Source organism: Beta vulgaris, chromosome 5 (assembly GCF_026745355.1).
Source record: "Beta vulgaris subsp. vulgaris cultivar EL10 chromosome 5, EL10.2, whole genome shotgun sequence".
NCBI classification, from domain to species: domain Eukaryota; kingdom Viridiplantae; phylum Streptophyta; class Magnoliopsida; order Caryophyllales; family Amaranthaceae; genus Beta; species Beta vulgaris.
The window spans coordinates 54,962,705-54,983,745 of record NC_079206.1 but is presented as its reverse complement, the minus strand read 5'-3'; the positions used below and the strand labels follow the sequence as shown (position 1 = coordinate 54,983,745).

The following is a 21,041-nucleotide window of genomic DNA, read 5'->3' as shown; positions in this document are numbered from 1 at the left end:
GATAATGTAAGATTTTGTTATATTCATTTAACACTTTCTCAAAATCAAATTTTCTCATTTATTACCTCCGTTTCAGTTATAGTTATACTTTGGCTTTTGACGTTATTTATAAAATATAATTTGACTATCATTTGTGATTTATGGGTAAGGAAAAACATAGTATTGTAGGGTTTAAGGAAAAAATATAGTAATGTAGGGTCTTATTTGATTTACAATATCAACTTTATATGTACAAATACAAAATTAGAGTTATTAATACTCAATGTTTTGCGTAAAGGTGCGTTAAAAAGTGTTGATGTGACTATTATTTAGGAACGGGGGTAGTATATTATTTAATGCATAATTGAAAATAATTATAGTTACAATTGTTTATTGGAGACCATTAAAGTGTAAGTGTTGTATTAAATTCTAGAAGCAAGCCGTAACAAATTTTTGTAGCTTTTAAGAGTAGATATACATATCTATTGTAGTTTTCAAGTGGAACTTTGCTAAACTAAATTGATTTAGGTAAAATTTGTTATTTGCAACTACCTCTCACATTCTTTATCAACAAATCAATTTGTGGAAGAAAACAAAATCCCAAAAACATATGTAAATTTAAAATTCTCGTCATGGTCATTACAAAATTCTAAGAGGAGATATTTTAAAATGAGACATTAAAATTCTCACATTATGTTTCAGCATTAAAATGCTCACACATCAAAATGCTGCCTCATATACTCTTCTCTCCTCCTATACAATCAAATGAGACATTAAACAATAAAAATGTGTGTTTTAAGATTCAAACCCATGATCTTTTTTTGATATGTTAATGCACTAACCAACTATACTACAATACTCATGTTGGTGTTTCTAGGGGAAAAATCATCTGAAGACGAGATATTATTTCTATTTTTAAAGACTTTAAATACAAGTTTGTAAATTATCCGGGGCGTATCGCCCAGTACAAGAACTAGTTGTAGTCTGAATAGGCTAGATATTTAACTTTTCGTAGTGATGGCCACTGGTGCGGGCTGGGTGTGCCGGAGCGTGGGCCGTAGCGGGCTGGGTTGAGATTTCACGGCCCAGGATCAGACCGTGAAATTCATGGGTTGGGTGGGCTGGTCCGCGTGCTGAAAAGTCTTGGCCCACACCGTCTGTTACCGGTTTTCACGGTTCAAGAAGCGTTTCTGGCGGTTCGTGGGTCTATTGGGCTGGACCGGGCTGGCGGGCCGGCATGAGATATTTTTTTCAAAATTATTTAATCATTGAAATTATTCATTATTGTTATATAAAATCTTTAAAATGAATAAAAATATATACAATTATCAAAATTAAAGAATAATTTCATTATTTTAAAATTTGATTGAATTATAATATATGCAATTTGTTTAAAATATATACAATTTGATTAAAATATACACAATTTGGTTCAATAATAACTTGGACTAGGCTGGGCTGGTCTGGTTCATGGGTTGGGCTGGACCGGTTTCGTGGTCCGGGCTGGGTAGTTTTAGTAGCGGGTTTTAGTGGGCTAGGCTCCGGAAATCTGGCCCACGGCCCACCCACCAATTTCACGGTTCGAGCTGGGCTGGACCGGGCTTTTTGCGAGCCCGACCCACACGGCCCACGAGGTGGGCTGGGTTGGATGGGCTGGATTGGCCCGCACTGTTGGCCATCTCTAACTTTTAGTATGTTTAATTATGTAATCGTGGAGTTAGTCTTTTGAATTTGAAGTAATTTCGGCCAAACATATGAGTTGAATGGGTTAGACTCGAGTCCTTTTATTTTTCAAAAATTGGTGTTTTTATTAAACATTATGTTTTTTGCCGGTTTGGCTTAGATATACGCGGCCATGTTTTTTTAATTGCGTTTTTGAGTCGTCAGCATGATGCTGACCGTACTGACATGTTTAATGTCTAATGAGAGTTTGGAGTTTTAGTTTTTTGCCTGTTAGGTTTATATATACGCGCCCATGTTTCTTTAATTCCGTTTTTGAGACGCGAGCATGATGCTGACCGTACTGACATGTCTAATGTCTAATGAGAGTTTGGAGTTTGTGTCATTCCTCTCCCCGTGTGGGAGTTTAGTTTAGAATTTGATAGCCAAGATTCCTTATAAATATGGAGCTCATGAATGATTGTTATTAGGAGTGTTAATGAGTCAAGCCTTCTCGAGAACTATTTGAGTTCGGATCGGTCAAAGCCCGATTTGAGAGGGCTCGGATCGAGCTTGAGTTTGGCTCATTATTTTAACGAGTTAAGCCCGGGCTAACCTTAGCCCGGCTAGAAATCTCGCGAACAAGCTCGAAAATTATTTAAATAAGGAATTCATATATAATGTTAAGTTTCCGACATCGGATTGGAAACAAATTATAAAACCTTTGTTGCTTATAGTTTAGTCTTCATGTCCAACATCGATTGGGAATCAAAAGTTTAAGCTTATATATAAGCAGGACAAGAAGTTACGAGTTCTCTCTTATTCGATGGGAAACAAATTATAAAGCCATCGCTCTATGTAATTTGATCTTGTCCTACATTGGTCGGGAAAAGTTTAAGCCTATGTTCTTTATAGAAGGAACAAATAATATTTTACGTTCAAGCCTTTGTTTTTATATATATATAAAAGGTAATTCATAAAGTCCCACATTGGTTGGAGAATGAAACATAAAGTTTTTGTTCTCTATAAAAAGAATTACCCCAAATACCTCACTCAAGGTATGTGGATTGGTTCGAGCACGAGTCAAGCCTCAAATCCATCCGAGCTCGTATCGGTCGATCTCGAGCTCAAGCGAGCATTGAGCAGAGGCGATTTTTTTTTAGTTTTCTCGAGCTCGAGTCGAGCCAACATTTGCGAGCTTGACGAACTTCGAGCTCAAACCAAGTCGGGCTTTACCCTTTTCAAGTCGAGCCTACCCAAGCTCGGTCTCGTTTTGCCTCATTAACACCCATTAGATTTTCATTTTCGGTTACATTCAAAGAAAGAAATTTCTTGTCAAAATTATGTCGAAATGATGAATAGACTCTCATTGAACATGATATATTGAGTTGTGACATGTTAATTCGTGGACCCAATTTATTTGATCAAGTTAGCTTGCACTTATTGTGAAAAAGAACCTAAATTCGAGGGGCACAAGATTGAACCTTTCTCATGGTGCTCACGGTATAAAACGGTACCGTTTTCTTATGTTTTGAGTGACCCAACTTAATTTCCTTTTTCTCAATGTTCTCATCCCATGTGCTGGCAAACGAAAAAACATCTCGTTTATTATAATGAAATTGTTGTATAATGAGCAAACATTATTATTAATTGAACAATCGCAATTTTTGAATGAACATTTATGAATTGTTCAAATTTCAAAATGTTTTAAAACAATAAAACAAAAGATTGTCTAGTTGATCCCAACGTAAAATATAGTGTATTGAACATAATCTATTTGTTGAATGAACAATAGCGAATTATTTCAGATTCAATATGTTTATGAAAATTTTCAAAATTTAAAATTACTGTTGATTTTCAAATTCATAATTACCGTTGATTTTCAAAATTCAAAATACAAAACCCAAAACGCTTACGAATTTTTCAAATTTTCAAAATATGTTTCGAATTGAACATTATTTATTTGATTCATTTTTTAGTTTATTCAGCCTATTGATGATTCAAAATGTTAGTTTTTTTTCATTTAAGTAATTCAACATGTTCTTTTAAATACTTATATGTTCATTGTGATGAACATATATATTAGTTTTATTATTCTTTAATCGTTATGTACCGTGATGAACATATTCAATCGTTATAATTTTTACTAATATATAATGAGAGATATTTAAGTTCAAAGATGTGCATTGGAAGATGTGTAAACGGAAAGTGAGAAAGATAAAAAAAAACAGAGGGATTATGATGTAATGAACAACATACAATCTACCGTGAACATCCCAATTGAATATATACATATCTAAAAAGCATTACTTACCGAAGATGTGAAATTTAAAATGTACTATGTACCGGAAGGCAAACATGTCACCAAAATAATACAATATGTCCCCATATGAACATCATGGTCTTACAAAAGAATATCTATTTATTGCTAAATAAAAACTATTAAGTTTATTAAGAATATATCTCGATCCTGAATTTCCTTCCTTTTTCGACTAATTTGATTTGTGAGATATCGACATCGTAACATATCCTTAGTTGTCTGATATTGTCGAACTGAATTATTACAAGAATGAAAAAAGTAGTAGTTAAAACATTATTCTTCAAGTTTATGATACAATGAACATAATCTTTCAAACACACAATGAACACCTTATAATAATACGATGAACATACCAAATATAACGAGCATGTGACTAAAATGAATTTAGTAAACGCATGCTAATAATACAATGAACATTGACCCAAAAAATTGTGCACTTTAATTTGTACTTGTAAATGCTACAATAAACATCATATAGTTATAAAATACATGAACAAACACCACACATATGTAGACAAAGATATAATAATTAACCATCATTGATTTATATCACTTTATTGAACATATTACAATCACACGATGAACATATGACTCAAATGCGACGAATATCTGACCAACAAGTTTCAGCAAACACATGCTAATAGGACCAAGAACATATGACCTAGGGCCTGTTCTTTTCGGCATAAAACAACTGAACTGAACTGAAATAAATAGTGATATGTGAGAGTAAAAGTATTCTCCAGAGATGAGCTGAACTGAGCTGAACCGAACTGGGCTGAAAATAAGTTAGGGAGAACAGGCCCCTAATTCATGTTATTGATACACCTAATATGTGTCAAAAACACAATGAATATATAATCAAATGTATATAACATGTGAATAAATATACGATAAACATATGACTAAATGTAATGAACATATGATCTATGAATTCAATGAGCATTACCTGTTTTTTGCTGCACTCGTTTCCTGATGCCGAATTCGTTCCTTCCCTTCGTTTAATAATCTATCTCCATCATTCATTGGGGCATCAATTGTAAGGTTATTTACATTTACAAACAAGCATCAACATAATAAAACCGTTTTTTAATGCTAACCAGAAAAGAGGAAAAAATAAGAATGAACATTCAAAATGTAAAAAAAAAAGTTTCGTTCTTATCAAATGCATAAATGCTAGTAACCTTAAGTTGTCGAGTTTGTTTTGCAACTCGTTGTTTTCATCTTCATGTATGAGAATAATGCCAGAAAATGAAGAATTTAAAAAATTTTCCGAGAGAAGTTAAAGAGATGTTGGAGGATTTGGCATGAAGAGAGAGAAAACCTCTGGAAATTTATGTGGGAAAATGAAAGTAAATAAATATAAAAAATAGGTTTTATGTTTTTCAATATTAATTGGTGATTATAAGATGTATTTTCTATACGTGATTTTTTATTTTTTGGGCCCCCTTTCGGGAACCTGTGGTAAGATGAGTATCCTCTAGACTGCCCTCGCACAGAGCCACTCACCCATAGGCCCAACAAAGCCCAAACCCCCCCTCCCTGCAACCCCCAACAATATTGAAATTTTGCTTCCACCAAAATTTGAACCTGGTCTCCCATGTAGGAAATAAAAAGCCATACAATTGAATCCAATAATCTGTGGTTTTCCTATACGCGATTCACGATTGGTATTATAAAGATACGTTCTATACCTTATTGACCCGTATTTTGACCCGTGCACACCTTACTCTTGGTACACCTCCTAGTCCCCTACTAATTGGAAAAAAAAAAAAAAGTCCTAGGCTCCTAGTCCTACTAGGCTACTGAAGTGCTTAAAAGAATATCATAACGCTACCGTGCGCAATAGAATCCCCTCTCCTAGTCTCCTTCTCCACCTTCGCCCTCATTGCAGCAAGGCTTGTAAGCAACCGGAGAAGAGGAGAGAGAAAAAGAGTGCAGCGAATTTCTTAAAAAAATGAAAGACGACGGAGAAAAACGCCAACAGATGATGGAAAATCTTTTCGGAGTTAATTCCGAAGATGAAGAAGAAGAGGAAGTTGATTCTGAGCATGAATCCAATCATCACCGCCCTAATTATCTCTCAGTAAGTTTTTCATTTTTTTCAAATTTTAATTGTTGCGCAAAATTTCAATGCTGATATTCGATCAATTTAGATTCCGAGTTGTTTTGTTTGGTGTTTTTACTTTGTGTATATGTTCGTTGGTTGTTCACATAATATCGTTGATTGCTAATTGTTATTTCTTTTTTGGATGATTAGGGTTTTGTTAAATATGTTTGTGAGATTGATGTGATTGGAGCAAAAATTAAGAGTCCTCGTATTCGAATTGTATCAATTTGCACAATTTTGGGTAAAACATTGTAGGAAATTTGATCTATATATTCCAGGAAATTTGATTGCAAATTAGGGCAGCAGCTGTGAACTGAATTAAGAAAATGGGAATTTTTGAGGAGAATACATCATACACTGACACAGATAGACATATGGGAAATTGTAAATGGGGTAAAAATTATGGGATGAAGAATATACTAATTTAACTAATTATGGGGAGTACATATGATATTATCATTAGTTCTTCTAACACATTGAATAGGCGCTCCGAGGTTAAATAGTGTTTTGACCTCAAACTACTAAGCTCACCTCTTATGTGCTTTACGAGCGCTTTTACTGGTGGTACACGTAAGCGTTGTGCATGGGGTTGTTAAAAATAAAAATCCCGTAGCATGAGAATGTAAAGCTGTTACTGCCTAGTATATATCCGCCAATCAGTTCTTGGAATACACGTGCCTGGTAATCAATGAATCTCAGAGAAGCAGCCTGCAACAACACCATTTGATCCAGCTAGCTTATGATATCTAATAGCAACAGGGATCCATTTTAGGTAAATGACGAACTTCAGAAAATCGAGACAGCCCAACAAACACTTCCATCTTCATGCTGCATAATGGAATGTTAACTTTTGAAGTGTTTAAAGATTAGTTAGCATAGAACTTGTCTTGTTTCAAGGATGTTCATCAGATGCCAGTTTTGCAAGATTTATGTTTGGGTATCTTTTTTGCTCTTTGATACTAAGTTTAAGAAAAGTGTTATCACTTTTAACTTGAAGATCATCAGATAGTTTCTGTGAGTGTTATGAACTTAATTGAACAATATTGGCAAGGATTCTTCTGCAAAGTGTGACTAGCAGTTGGCATAATTTGAAATTACTAGTCAATGAATACTAGAACTTGTGAGTGGCCACCTCTTGATGTAAGGAAGATAGGAGAAGCCAACTGAAACTTTATGCATGCAACCTAATTATTAAATTTAAAGAACTTGCTTCACTGTTTGCCTTGCCATGTCATGCTTCATGCTATCACTCATTCCTAAAGACTGGGAAATTTGCTTTCAGTGAAAATAATTACATATTTATGTTGCTCTGGAGCTAGCAATCTCAAAACCTTGACAAGAGTGAAGCTAGCAAGCTTCCAGTGTCCTTACAAGATAGAATAAGAAAGTAGTTGAATGTGTAAACCAAATACATATTTTGCTTGACGTTGCAATAGCCTTTTCAATTCTCTAGAGATGGGAGTTTTAGTTTCAATTCCACTTCATTATATCTTTGACATCAATTCAGCGTTTGTATATATTCGTGTTACTTGGTAATTGTAGCGTTTGTGCTTAGTGTTCACTGAAAATGTTGATTGGTATGGATTAGGATGAAAATGATGGAGTTGCTGAACAAGAGGTTGAAGCTGAAGCTTATGTAGAAGGGCAAGGTGAGGCAGAAGGCGAGAGTGAAGGTGAATATCGTGAGGAAGAACCAGAAGTAGGAGAAAGCGAAGGTGAAAGAGAACAGAGTTCCCAAGAAGTAGAAATAGGTGACCAACATGAAGAAAGTGAGGCAAGAGAAACAGACAGTGATGAAAAAGAAGATTATGCCCAGAAGGTAGTGACAAGTAGAAGAAGGGATGTGGTGGATAGTGGATCAGAAAGGTCTGAGGAACAAGAACCCCATTACATTGTACCTGACGACGAAGAAGTTGGTCAGACTAGAAGTCCCGGGTAAAATAACAACTTCTATTTTCTATATTTTATGTCTACATTATCTTCCAGATTTTTTTGAGCTATTGTTTCTGTTAAAATCGTCTATACTCGTTACTCGGTAGCATTAAATAGATAAATATATCTATTGCTTTATTGTGCAGTAAGCTACTAAGGCAGACGACCAACCAAGTTTCATCCTTTCTTTTCCCTCTCTTCTATGTTAAATAATTTATGTTTTGGTATAGTTGCCGGCTTTCTATGTTCTTTACATGAGGAGCTTGCTTTTAGCATTAAGAGCAATGCAACTTGTTGCTACTGATTTGCGCCATTATTACTCACGCCGTGGTTTCAAACTAGAAAATATGTACATGTATATGTAATCCTCTAGAGTGTGTTAAAAATTTGGGATTTTTTTTTTTTATTTCCAATGTCACATGTTGCCTCATGTTGTGGTTATGTAGTCTAGCATCAGAATCAATGGAATCAAGGGCAACTTGTAGACATGGTCTCTTCATACTAGGGTTATACAGTCTGATCTAGTGATCTGTATTAATTAGGTATATAATCCTCTTTACGTATAATGTCTTATAGTCGGGAGAGAAACCTCGCTGATTTGCTTTTGGGTTTGTGTCTGGAAGACTTTTCATTTAGTCTAGTTTTTTAAGTGTTCATATCTTAGAAATCCTTTTTTCGTTACTCGTGTTATGTAGACAAGTTCTTTTGATATGCATGCGTTTCCATGCATATTTTTCTCACCAGCTACATTATGGTTTATGCTTATGTGGTTATATACAATCGACAGTCGTTGGTACTATTTGGGTCTCTCTGGGAAATAGTAGTTGTCTAGTAGCTGTCAGTGGTTTCAGTGGTCTGTTGTTGATATTTGATTGTTTACCTGATGATATAGTGAAAAATGTTTGTTATAGTAGAGTGCCAACTTAGTTCTGTAATCAGAATGATGATAAGTGATTCATTGTTTTTTCAGGAAGGCGGTACTACACAACCGAATTAATATCATAGTATCATGCTGTATCATAATATATGGACTTTCGATAAGATATACATAGGTTATATAATGTTTCAGCACTATATTAAGCAATTTATTCTGCTTATAGCAGTGGGATCAAACCTGTGACTGTTTCATGTTAGTATAGTACCTGTAAGATCTATTGAACATATTTTCTAGGTGGAACTAAGTAACTGATGGAGGGGGGTAAGAAACAGAAGAGTGATTAGTGCTCCTTCTGAAATTTGAAGATCTTATAAGAAAGAACCTTTACATAGATGCTCACTCTATCATTTTTTCCTTAACATCCAATACTGAAGTCATAGATGAATGGAGCAATAGAGAGAGCAACACTCTGTGATTGACCTAAGTTAGAGAAGGAGAGGGTATTTCTTTTATCAGGTTAAATGGATAGTAGATATTGGGTGAAGAAAGATCTTAGGAGACATGTGGGACACTATCTTCCCTAACCATATATGGCTTCAAAGTATGATTGAGAATTGTTATTTCAAAATCTAGATATATTAAGGTTACTGTGTTAGTTGCTGTTTGGTCTGGTAAAGAACAGCATCTATTTAACACTTCACTATGCACTTCTATGTCTCCTAAGTCCTAACTATGAAATTATATTTTCTCACCAGAGGATCTCCTGAAGAGGAGAGGGATCTGACGCATGTAGCTCAATCAGTTGCTGAAATTCGCGATGTTTTTGGAGATTCTGATGAAGAAGAGCCGGCTGATTATGGTGTTCAGCATGATATGGAGCAAGTAAGGTTTTAGTTGTGTTCTCTTTAATTTGAATTTTATCTGGAGCTTTTCCGTACTTCCGAAACTTGTCATCCATACAGTTCGATGCATATAGAGGTGATACAGTTTATCTTCATTTATTAGAGATCTCCCGTTGAAGAGGAAGAAGGCTACGAGAAAAATCTGAGGCCAGATGATTTAGTTCGTGATGAAGATGCTCAATTCGGGTCAGAAGAAGAAACTGAGGCTAAACTTAAGGAGAAGCCAGTTGGCCCGCCAATGGAGTTAGAAATACCTTTGCGCCAGCCTCCTGCACACCCTGAGAAGGTTTTCTCCTCTCCTTTTACTCCATACATGCAAGTCTTACAGGTTGCATAAGGACATTATTCTGCAGTCACCTTTCATAGTATTTAACTCTGATTCTATGATCTGTTGCTCTCGACCGATTTGTTTAAAATTGCGGGCTGCATGTTCCAATAAGGACAGACATCCCCTCGTTCATGGGGTTGAGGTGGGGGTTGATGAGCAGAATGAGGGTCGCTAATAGCTTTCAGATGGATACATGATATATATCAAGAGAAACTTGTTGTCGATCGTCATTTTTTGCAATTATCTGGTTTCATGATTTTTGTTTATGTTCTTTGATAAGTTTACTACAAATGCAGTATTAAGCTTATGATAACGTTTGAATTTGGAATTATTGTGGAATATACTTCTTTTTTTTCTCTTAAGTTGCAGCGTTTTCCATTTTAGGAAATTACATATCACTCAACATTGACATTTTTGACAATATATTCTCTCTTTTTCTCTCCTAGCACACAAGTCCTTGTGGCATATGTCAATGTTGGTGTGTCGATTATGGTTACTTTATGCCATGTATGATGTATGATCTTGCTCACTGTTTACTGTTACTTGTTTCTTGACAATTTGATGAGCGTCCTGGCTATGTCTCCAGTCAAGTGACTTTAGACAGATCAGTGTGTTGTTAATCACTTAATCAAGCCTGATGACTGATGCATAATACTGGATCTTCTTTGGCAGATGAACATGATCAGAGTTTCAAATATCATGGGAATTGATCCCAAACCATTTGATCCCAAGACATATGAGGAAGAGGATGTCTTTGTCACTGATGAATCTGGTACAAAAAAGCGAATACGCTTGGAGAACAACATTGTGCGTTGGAGAACTGTGAAAAAGGCAGATGGAACACTATCTGTAAGTGATATTTCTCTCACCCTATACCAAACGGATACATTCATTTTAGACTTCACAATGCAATGCAATATCGTGATCACATTTATGCTTTCCAAGGCTTCCACCTACAACTAATATCTTATCTAAAGAAGTATTCTTGGCGTTGGGGGCAGGGGAATGTGACGTTGTGGGCTGCATCATGCAACTTGTGGAACTGTATGGGCCTATGGGGTCATTGGTTTTAGACAAGTGATGGGAGAGGCATACACATCATGGATATTGAACAGCAGATGAAAAGGGAAATTCCAGCAGGCGTTTAATAACTTTATGATCTGTTGTGTCTAGTTGTGTCATCTCATGGTGCGAGATTTTGTTTGTACTTCATTACACGTGTTAGTAATTTTATTTTTTCCCTGTCCCTATCAATATCATGTTTTCTATTTAGAGAAATAAAGTGAATTTTGACAAATAGAATGGGAGTTCATGTGCCGTAAATTGATGCAAGGATACTGACTGGATGGCAAAAATAGGGTTAGGATTCTTCTTATGGAGAGAGAGACCAAACTAGCAAAGTTAATGTCATCGAATAGTCATTTATTAGATTCGAAGCCCCTTCATTCTTCTTTGCATGTTAAATCAGTGTATCAATGATTAATTCATGCATACCTCGTTTTATGTGCACGATCGCTGGAGCCTAGATTATATCTTGTACTCAGAAACAACGTAAGAATTAGTGATTGGCTTGGGTCATATAATATGAAATGATTGAACTTTTTTGTGCCTTTTACTATTTTTTTTTCTTATCCTTTATATTCTTTCATAGCTTGGCGTGAGGATTGGAATAGTATTGAGTTGGCTTAGTGGTAGCAATTTCTATGTCGCGCAGAATTGGTCATGGGTCCAAATATTTAAAGTTTACCTTTCATCTAATTTTTCTTTTGACACAAGGAATTGAATCTAGGAATCAATCACTGACTGCGCAAAATAAGCCAATGAATATCGTCATCCCCCTTCCACCCACCCCCACTCCCCCCACAAAAAAAAGAACAGGTCTGCTGGATCACAATACGAGAGTGGAGATGAAGCAGATAGAAAAATAGAGAACAAAGAACAGAGAGAAGGAGAGAAGATTAGAAGAACGGGGAACAGGACAGGTAGAAAAAGAAAAGAGTAGCAGCACAGTAGAACTCGAGTGGTCAGCCACTTCTCCAACATTCTTCAAGCTTGGGTTTTATTTTTCTCCTCAAACTTCTTTGAGCTTCAAGTCTTCTCCAACCAAATTTCTCTATCCTTTTGTTAACTGCATAAGCCCATTGAAAAGGGGGGTGGGAGTCACGTGATTTTGGTTTAAGAAAAACACAAGTTCTCCTTCAGACATGCACCATACCGATTGTTGTCTGGAAGAGTGCCTTGCTCAGTGCACTGTGGCGCGTAATGTAGGTCGCTGTGCCCAGGTTTGCAAGCCTTTTTCTGTGCGCACTTATCAAACTAAGCCTCCATCCTTCTTAGTCGTGTCCATGTGTCTTTATTGAATATCTCAAGGTAAGTCGTTAATAGCTGAAACTTAGTCACTGAATTGCTGCTCTGATATCAGCTTAATTGTAGTAAGATTTAAAAGATGAGGAAGAATGGAGATTGACATTTCTGGCTCTTAGACGACTTTGAATGTAGCATCGTTGAACTTTTCTTGTTTAGACCTGGTCTAACAACTCTGTTTTGTTGGCCTCCAGTTACATGTGGTCAATCGCTTTATTTTGTATTTACTTTTGCTATTCATCTAGCTTGTCTGATAGAAATCTGCTCTTTACAGTATGAGAGCAATGCACGCTTTGTGAGGTGGTCAGATGGTAGTCTACAGCTACTAATAGGGAATGAGGTTCTTGATATATCTGTGCAAGATGCTCAGCAGGATAACGCATACCTATTCCTTAGACATGGCAAGGTCAGTTGATACTTTGTACTTGCTTTTGTATTTTATTTTCTATTGTTTTCTACTTTCTTCCTTCTCTAGCTTGAGATAATCCTATAGTAGGTGGCAATTTGAAATTTCGGGCTTCATATAGTGCAAAGCCAGCTTTTCTTAGAAGTCTGTCTAAGTGGACCCTTTTGGATTGCTATATCACTGATACATTATGTTGGTCTCTGATGGTTTGTAATGGAAGTTTAAGGTTTACTGCCATAGCTTTTGAATTTTGAACAATGAGTCATCCTGTTTATGACTGGTTGAGTTGAGAGGCTGTGGGGAACATGTATGAGGAAACCTTAAAAAAAATCTGGAATAATCAAAAGTATCTTTATAACACTTGCAGGCTTGCAGCTCACACACAAATAATTATTACTTGTGCAGTTGGGTAGATTAAGCTGGTCTATTTCAGTATGTATGGTTCTAAGGTTTCACATTACACCTACTTAGAAGAATGCCTGTCTTACCCGTCCCATATGTTTGGTATCATCCTGAATTTTTGGGCAAAAGGCTTAAATGGACCTTTCGTTGACACTGAAATGAGGTGTCTTTATACGCTTAGATATTATCTGTTGGAGTCATGTTTGATCAGATCATTTCCAGTGCAAAGCTTAGATGCCTTCCATCTGTTTCATGCTAAAAGTTTCTTGTGGTGATTGTTTTGTTTTTATGCATCAAAAGGTATATTGGAAATAATTAAGCTCCCATATATAGAGAGTTGAAGATGTTTTTATCCTCTTGTGTTATTCTGCATCAGCCCTCATGCATTTCTTAATCTGTGGAACAAGCTTGATTCCGTAAGACTCTTTTGATCTACGCTAGCTTTGCTGTGTGTTTTTCTTTACTCGTACTGTAAAATGGAAATACCCTTGTAGATCTTCCTCCTATCAACAACCTAAATCTGAGATGAGTTTGAAGTGGCACCGAATGTTATTAATTATCGATCTTTTGGATAATTAGTATATTATCTTTCTGATGATATTTGTGTAACTTGTAAAACTGCAAGGCTTCAAACTTGCATTTCTGTGGTCATCCAGCTTCCTAATTATAATTTCTTTTGTTACCAGTACAGTTAGATGGCTTGAGTTGTGTGTAATTTATGAATGTGTTTTTATCCTTTGAAACATTACAACCCCTTTTTTTGTCTGTTCCATTTACTGTGAGCTTCCACCGCAAGATCACTACCAATAATCAACTTTTCTTTTATCTGATAGCTTTTTTTTGCATTTTAAGTACATTTTCTGTGGGGATTATTCTAACCAACTTTTAATGTCTGATGACTCTCTTGCTCAATTTGGGAGACTAAATCACTTCAATGCATTTAGGCTATGTTCAATTCACCTTATTTTTGCTTATTTCAGATCTAATCAGATCAGAAAAAATAAGTTCGGATTAGATTAGATCAGATCAGATCAGTTCAGATCATGCTTATATTTAAAAATCATTATATCTTTCATTACATATTACTAAAAATTATAATAATTGAATATTAATAAAGTACTCATTGAGACGAATCAAACAAGACCGCACATGACTATATTTTTTCTTATATATTGAGAAAAATATAAAAGATAAGATCTTGTAATCAGATCAGATCAGATTATCAGATCAGAAAAAATAAGTTTAGATCAGATAAGTTCAGATCAGAAAATTTCAGGTGAACTAAACATAGCCTTAGTGTTGGAATTTGCATGTAAAATATCTGACACTTCTTCAATTGTTCAGTGACATTACTAAAATAACCACAAGAACAACAACAATCAGCTAGTATCCAGATTCAAGCCCATGTCTAACCAGTGCATTCTCGTTTACTAACTCTGTAGTCTATTCCTTCTAAACTTCCTATTCTGACTCACAACTTTGTTGATTGACTGTTTTCCCTGACTAGCTTCTATTGCATTCTGCGATATATTCTCTATTGAACTCTGTAAACCAACGTTTGTATGGGGATTTTCGGCTTACATTAATTTTGGAATAAGTTTTTTGGATTCTTTAGTTTCTCTTAGCTTTTATATGTCTACCCACATTTTGAGGCTTTTAAATTTTTTTGCAGCTGCATATACCTGTTGGAATTCTATTGCAAGGCTGTTACTACTATTTTTGGATTTGTTATCACTTAAGTGATTGTGTTTTGGATATGTTTGTGTTAGGGAATTCTCCAATCACAAGGCAAGCTTCTTAAGAAAATGAGATTTATGCCATCATCCCTGACATCAAATTCCCATCGTTTGCTAACTGCACTTGTGGATTCGAGGCATAAGAAGGTGTACAAGGTTAAAAACTGTATCACTGATGTTGACCCCGAGAGGGAGAAGGAGCAAAAGGAAAGGGTAAGAGTTATCATGGAATCATTTTGTTTTTTATAAACTTTTTGGTTGTCCTTTTGTATAATTTGTGGCTTTGCAGGCGGAAAGTCAGACAATCAGGGCCAATACCCTTCTTAACAAGAAGCGGGAAAGGGTGAATCGTAAGTACACAAAACCATTGGAAAGAGGTCGACAGCTGTCTCCTGGATTTTTGGAGGATGCTCTTGAAGAGGTTCTTTTCTCACTGTACTCCAACTGTCCACAATGTTCCATTATTTTATGACTTTCGTTTTATATGCACGCGATGCGTGCGAAAATCGCGTGTGAAAACGTGTAGAAAATTAAATGAATTGTTAATTATCTAATACATGAGGGATATTTAGATTTTTAATCAGTTTATCCCACTAAATTAGGGATTTTTAAATTTTTTCTTAAATATAGTTGAAAGGGAAGTAACGGACTGTGTTGTAAATTTTCGCTGTTTTATTTTTTTGTTGTCTTTTTTTTTTTTAATAATGAATTAGGTAGTTACATCCTTTTTTTTGCCTTATTTCTATTCTTTCATGTCCTACTCTTGTTGTCATATATAATAGAGATAAATAATATCCTTTACTTTGAGGTTATCTTCTTGTTGTCCAAATACTTGTAAGCCATTGTCGGAGCTAGTCCACCCTTTGCTTAATCATCGTATTAAAAAATAAGGGAGCTGATACTTATAAGTACGTCATATGTAGTTTGCCAAGAATTTCACCTAACACTTTGATGTTAACTCTTAACAGGATGAGGAAGCAAATTACTATGATTCTCGTCGGCAAGTCTCCCGGCATCGCTTCGAGGACGAGCTTGAGGCAGAAGCTAGAGCTGAGAAGCGCATTATTAATGCTAAGAAGGTTGAAACGAAGGATTCTCTATTGCTTGTATGAAATAATGTCCTACCTCCTATCAATTGATCTGTTCTTGACAATTTCTTTCTTCAATTAAGGCCCAAGGATTCAAAGACATTCCAAGGAAATCATCAGGTGCTCCAAAAACATCTCGGCGCCCAGTAGATTTCTCTGACAGTGAAAGGGATGAGTCAGAATATGAAACAGATGGTGGGGAAGAGGAAAGATCCCCTGAACGTAGAATGGAGGATTCAGAGCCAGAATGGGAGGATTCAGAGGATGAGGAGCAAGAGGCAGCTCAAGGTGGAGCTTCTGAAGAGGAGGCTGAGGTATCTAAATGCTCTTACTTCTCTGGTGCTCTCTCTTTGTTGAATGTTAATAGATAATGTCTTGAATGATTTTGGAGCTATGGAAGCTACTGGTTTCTGTATTTGTTATCTTGAATAGGTTCACCTTGTATTAGTCTACTAGATGATGTGCTCCTATGGGTTACCCCTTTTTAATGCCTATTATTATATCTTTTCATTGAGGGAGACTGAGGCCAAGCATGTTATATGAAATCTAATGTCTTGAATGATTTTGGAGCTATGGAAGCTACTGGTTTCTGTATTTGTTATCTTGAATAGGTTCACCTTGTATTAGTCTACTAGATGATGTGCTCCTATGGGTTACCCCTTTTTAATGCCTATTATTATATCTTTTCATTGAGGGAGACTGAGGCCAAGCATGTTATATGAAATCTAGAATTACCATTGTCGTTTAGAGTGGTTTTTTTTTTTTTAAATGAGGAAAGTGTAAAGCACCTCATGAAAGCTTTAAAAAACAGTACATGTACGGTTATTTTTGGACTTATGGGCTGGAATGCTTTAACAGCATGACTACAGTCGTGTGAAGTATGAAAGCACAATCTGTAGTTAGATAATTGCTTGGCTCTAGTCTCCAGCGTAGTATTAACACCATGATATTTATCTTCTTTACAATTGGGAATTCTACTTTGGAGTTATTCATATATAGAGCATTAGTGTTTCTGGTCTCTCTCTTATGTTTAACGCAAGCAAGAACGACAGTCTTTATTGCCTCTGATTCAATAACTCTATGCAAAAAAAAAACGGTTACATGTGTTTTGGTCATAGCTTCTGTGAAGCAAGTATAGCATGAATTCGGAAGATCACCACGGACCCCATACAGCCACGACAATCAGCTAGAAAAACAAAAAGAATATGATATAGTAGTATTTAGAAAGAGAGAGAGTGAGAAATAAACTCAGATTATTGTCACACGTGAAATCGGATCGTTGGATCGCAGCATCGTATCAAGATCTTATGACAAGGTTTACATCCAAGTAGGATCATAAGATCCTACAAACTTTAAGATCCTACCAAGTGTCAGGATCAATTTATATTTTTTGTATCCTATAATTGAATGATCACATGATGCAGATTGGGATTTTAACAACTATGATGGTCAAATTCGACCTTGAAAACTTTAGCGTGCCGGTGGTGAGAGGAAGAAGAGTGATGAGAGAAGAGGTTATTGAAAGGGTGGGGTTATTCCCTCCTTGGGGTTGGTGTGCCAAGTAGTGCCAACCAAACATCATAAGTAGGGTTTTAATTATTTTCCCCCTTCTCAGCTAAACACATCCTTTTGTTCTTCCCTTCTCATTTGCCTTGATTCCATTCCCTTTTTCTTGTATGAACCAAAGGGCTGGTTAGAGGAAAGCGATATACAACCGAAACTTTCCAGTATTTCAGACCTTTGGATGTTCATAATCTCGCTTTTAGTTGTAAAAATTTGCTTTGGAACTTTTCCAAAAATTGTCTATGGAACTAGCTCCATGATCCTCACTAACTTGCTTAAGTTTTTGTTCTATGTTTCTCGCTATTCTTTTAACCAATGTTAACAGGTTCGTAATTTATTTATGGTGAAGCTAGAATTTGAATATGTTGGTCTGCTTGCACTAATATATCATTGTTTATCCGTGTTTACATTCACCTGTCTAGGCTAGGCTGTCTTCGGGAGTTTTGGCTGAATTAGAAATTTCAGATTACCAGGATTTGTTTAATCTAGTTAATAACCGAATTTATTATTTGAATTGACTGTTCCTCCCACACCCCAGAGATAAAAAAGAAATATGGAGTCTAAGGTCGTTTACCATAAAATTTTTTATACGTATATTCGATTTTATTTTTTTAATCTTTAGATCTTTTAGATTTACAGCTCTCAATAATCTCATAGTCCAGTATGATTTATTAAAATATCTGCTTAATTTAATGTCATAGGGACATCAGACAATCCTCTTAGCAAGGAACTTCTCTTTTTTTTTTCCCCCTTGTAATACCCTTATAGTGAATATATATGCAGATAGCTGCATGTTTTTACAGTAATTAGAAATTCAAGTCTTCTCAGTATGGTTATCAGAGTGTTTGAGAAATTGCCATGCACCTTAGCATCCATATACATTTTCTTTATGCTTCACTATCCTGATTGCAAGACTTTTTTTTGGGATGCATGCTGTGTGCTCAATTTATGACCTTCGTAGTGGCAATAATATATCCACTGTTTTCATTTCCATTTTAAACTGTGCCTTACCCCTTTGTTTCTTTATTAGGAGCCAAAGCAGATGGTCAAGGAAGCTAGAGGTAGCCTTAAACGCAAGGAGATAGAGTCAGATGAGGAGTCTCCCCGCAAGAAGCCTACAACACATCGTCGGATGGCTGTTGTTTTCGACAGTGATGAGGACTGAAGCCTTTGGATTGATCAGAAGTGAGTATCATCTTCTATTACGATGAGTACATCTTTTGCTTTTTTTTCTGTGAATACAAGGGACATCATTCTGATTGTGATGGTATGGATGTTTTGACAACACTTGATTGGCTTGAAGAAATTAACTTTCCTCACGATGTTTAATCATGCGAGCAGAGCATGGCTTGGGAGATTCTGTTTTCTTTCCACCTTTCCATAAATGCAATATTTCTCCTGATTCTCAATGTTGTAGCTCAGAATGATTTCCTGTCAACCTTGTAATTTTTTTTTCTGATGTCACTTTTCCTGATTCTCAATTCAATCAATTTTCCGATCCCTCATTTTCAATCTTTCTCTCTCTCTCTCTCTCTCTGCCTGCCTTCTGAGTTGAGGTTGCCGTTGGTTATGATCTTCGATGAAGTTCATCACTGAATGTGACTCAAGATTGATAAAAATTTGGCCTTATTTGGAATTGCTGTATTCTTGAATCTTGACTATTGAGACATGGGAGCGCATCTCATCCCTGAACAAATTTTGCATGATATTTTTTAAACCTATAGTGTGCAACTATTTTCAGGTCACGTTTCAAAGAAATACATTACGCGTCCGGGGAGGTCTGCATGGTGCTCATCTTTGTTGCTACGAAAAATGCAGCTTCAGCCACATTCAAAGTTCTATGTCTTCAAAAGTCTGGTTCCATTTGCTGAGGGACGAGTTGGGAGGAGTGGGGGTGGGGGGTAGTGAAAGAAAGAAAAATGGGAATAATTTAGGGTTTGATTATCTATATATACCTCTTCTAAATTTTTGCCTTTTGTTTATAAGGGTGTATAATTCATTTATGTAATATTGTACTGGATAGCAGAAGGATGAAAGCCTGAAAGGCCTGGAATCTGGATGCGCTTAATCTTTCCCGACAATAAACATTCCTCGCTAATTTACTCATTTGATATTTTGCTAAGTAATATGTGGTATTTATTATCTAGCCTCTTCTTTTGTGACCCATTCTTTCAATTGGGTATTTAGGCGAAGCGCCATACCGTTGTAATCAAACATCCGATTCATTATAGAACTTTCTTCTCCTTGGATTTCTAAAGTTGTTATCCTGGGTATTACATCTTATACCTATATATTTCTCATCTACATCAACTCATTAAATGTCTGTCGACCAACCTGGCACGAGCCCTCTAAGTCTCAACTAGCCTAATAGAGCACGAGAGGTATGGTGGTAGGTCGTGCGTGGCTATTGTTTTTGTGATTCAGCACAAGCTTCACACAAGCTTGACTGACAGTCCTTCCAATTGCGAGCCCCCTCAGAAATAATTAAAATTACCAAGAGGCTCACCCGTATGGCCGTGATGCACAAATAGGCCCGGCACATGTGGGATGCGATGTGCATGAATCATGATCCCCTACCTTGAAAAATTGGCATAAGCGTGACATGATATGAATTTTTTGGTGTCCAATTCTGAATATTTCTTTTAACATTGAGTTTTAAGAGCATAACCAATATATATATATATATATATATATATGCTATGCTGTCACATAAATACTCTCTTACCCCCACACAATTAAATGAGACATTAAGCAATTGTGTTTCAAGACTCGTATTCATGACCTCTCATTTGATATGCTAATGCTAACCAACTACGCTACAATATTCATGTTGGTATTTGTGGAAAAAATCATTTAAAGACAATATATATAAATTTTATTTTTGAAGACTTCAAATGCACGTTGGTAAATAATTTGGGGCGTATCACCCAGGACAAGAATGGATCATCAAATATTTTAATACTTCCTCTCTCTTCGACCTCATTCATGATTTATATTATAATTTTAGATCTTCCATTCTATTTTCTATTCTTTACCATACCCTATCATATATTCTTTCTACTCAATTTTCTTTCCATCCTATCTTTTTTCTTTTATTATGTTCTATTAAGAATCAGCTTATGATTCTTGAATATAAATAATTTTTATGTTTGTGATTAAAAACTATTAGTAAAAAAATAATTTCGTTAATATTGTACATAATTAGATACGGTAATAAACTTAATACTATCGATTTAAATATAAAATCAAAAAATATAATAATAAAATATTACAGTAAATAACAGAAATCACACAAACATATAGAATTACATTATATATAACACTAGAAAACTTAGCAGCTTTATTAACATGTATGTTGCCAAATTTAAGCCAAATGTT

The 21,041-nt window shown here is 35.6% G+C and overlaps 1 protein-coding gene across 1 annotated transcript; it reads left to right on the top strand.

The window, feature by feature from the left end:
- Positions 1-5,710: 5,710 nt before the first annotated feature.
- On the top strand, positions 5,711-19,809 carry LOC104883693 (protein LEO1 homolog). The gene is made up of 12 exons (XM_010668252.4): positions 5,711-6,041; positions 7,654-8,000; positions 9,630-9,756; positions 9,880-10,062; positions 10,777-10,953; positions 12,743-12,874; positions 15,046-15,225; positions 15,302-15,433; positions 15,981-16,091; positions 16,184-16,414; positions 18,694-18,848; positions 19,405-19,809. The coding sequence occupies exons 1-11, from the start codon at positions 5,913-5,915 to the stop codon at positions 18,826-18,828; spliced, it is 1,884 nt and encodes a 627-aa protein (XP_010666554.1). The 5' UTR covers positions 5,711-5,912; the 3' UTR covers positions 18,829-18,848; positions 19,405-19,809.
- Positions 19,810-21,041: the final 1,232 nt, after the last annotated feature.

Bases quoted from the DNA above. Each gene is read 5' to 3' on its own strand.
- LOC104883693 (XM_010668252.4), top strand. From the start codon at position 5,913: ATGAAAGACGACGGAGAAAAACGCCAACAGATGATGGAAAATCTTTTC. The intron at 8,001-9,629 runs GTAAAATAACAA...TTTTCTCACCAG, and splicing joins GGTCAGACTAGAAGTCCCGG to AGGATCTCCTGAAGAGGAGA. The intron at 10,063-10,776 runs GTTTTCTCCTCT...CTTCTTTGGCAG, and splicing joins CTCCTGCACACCCTGAGAAG to ATGAACATGATCAGAGTTTC.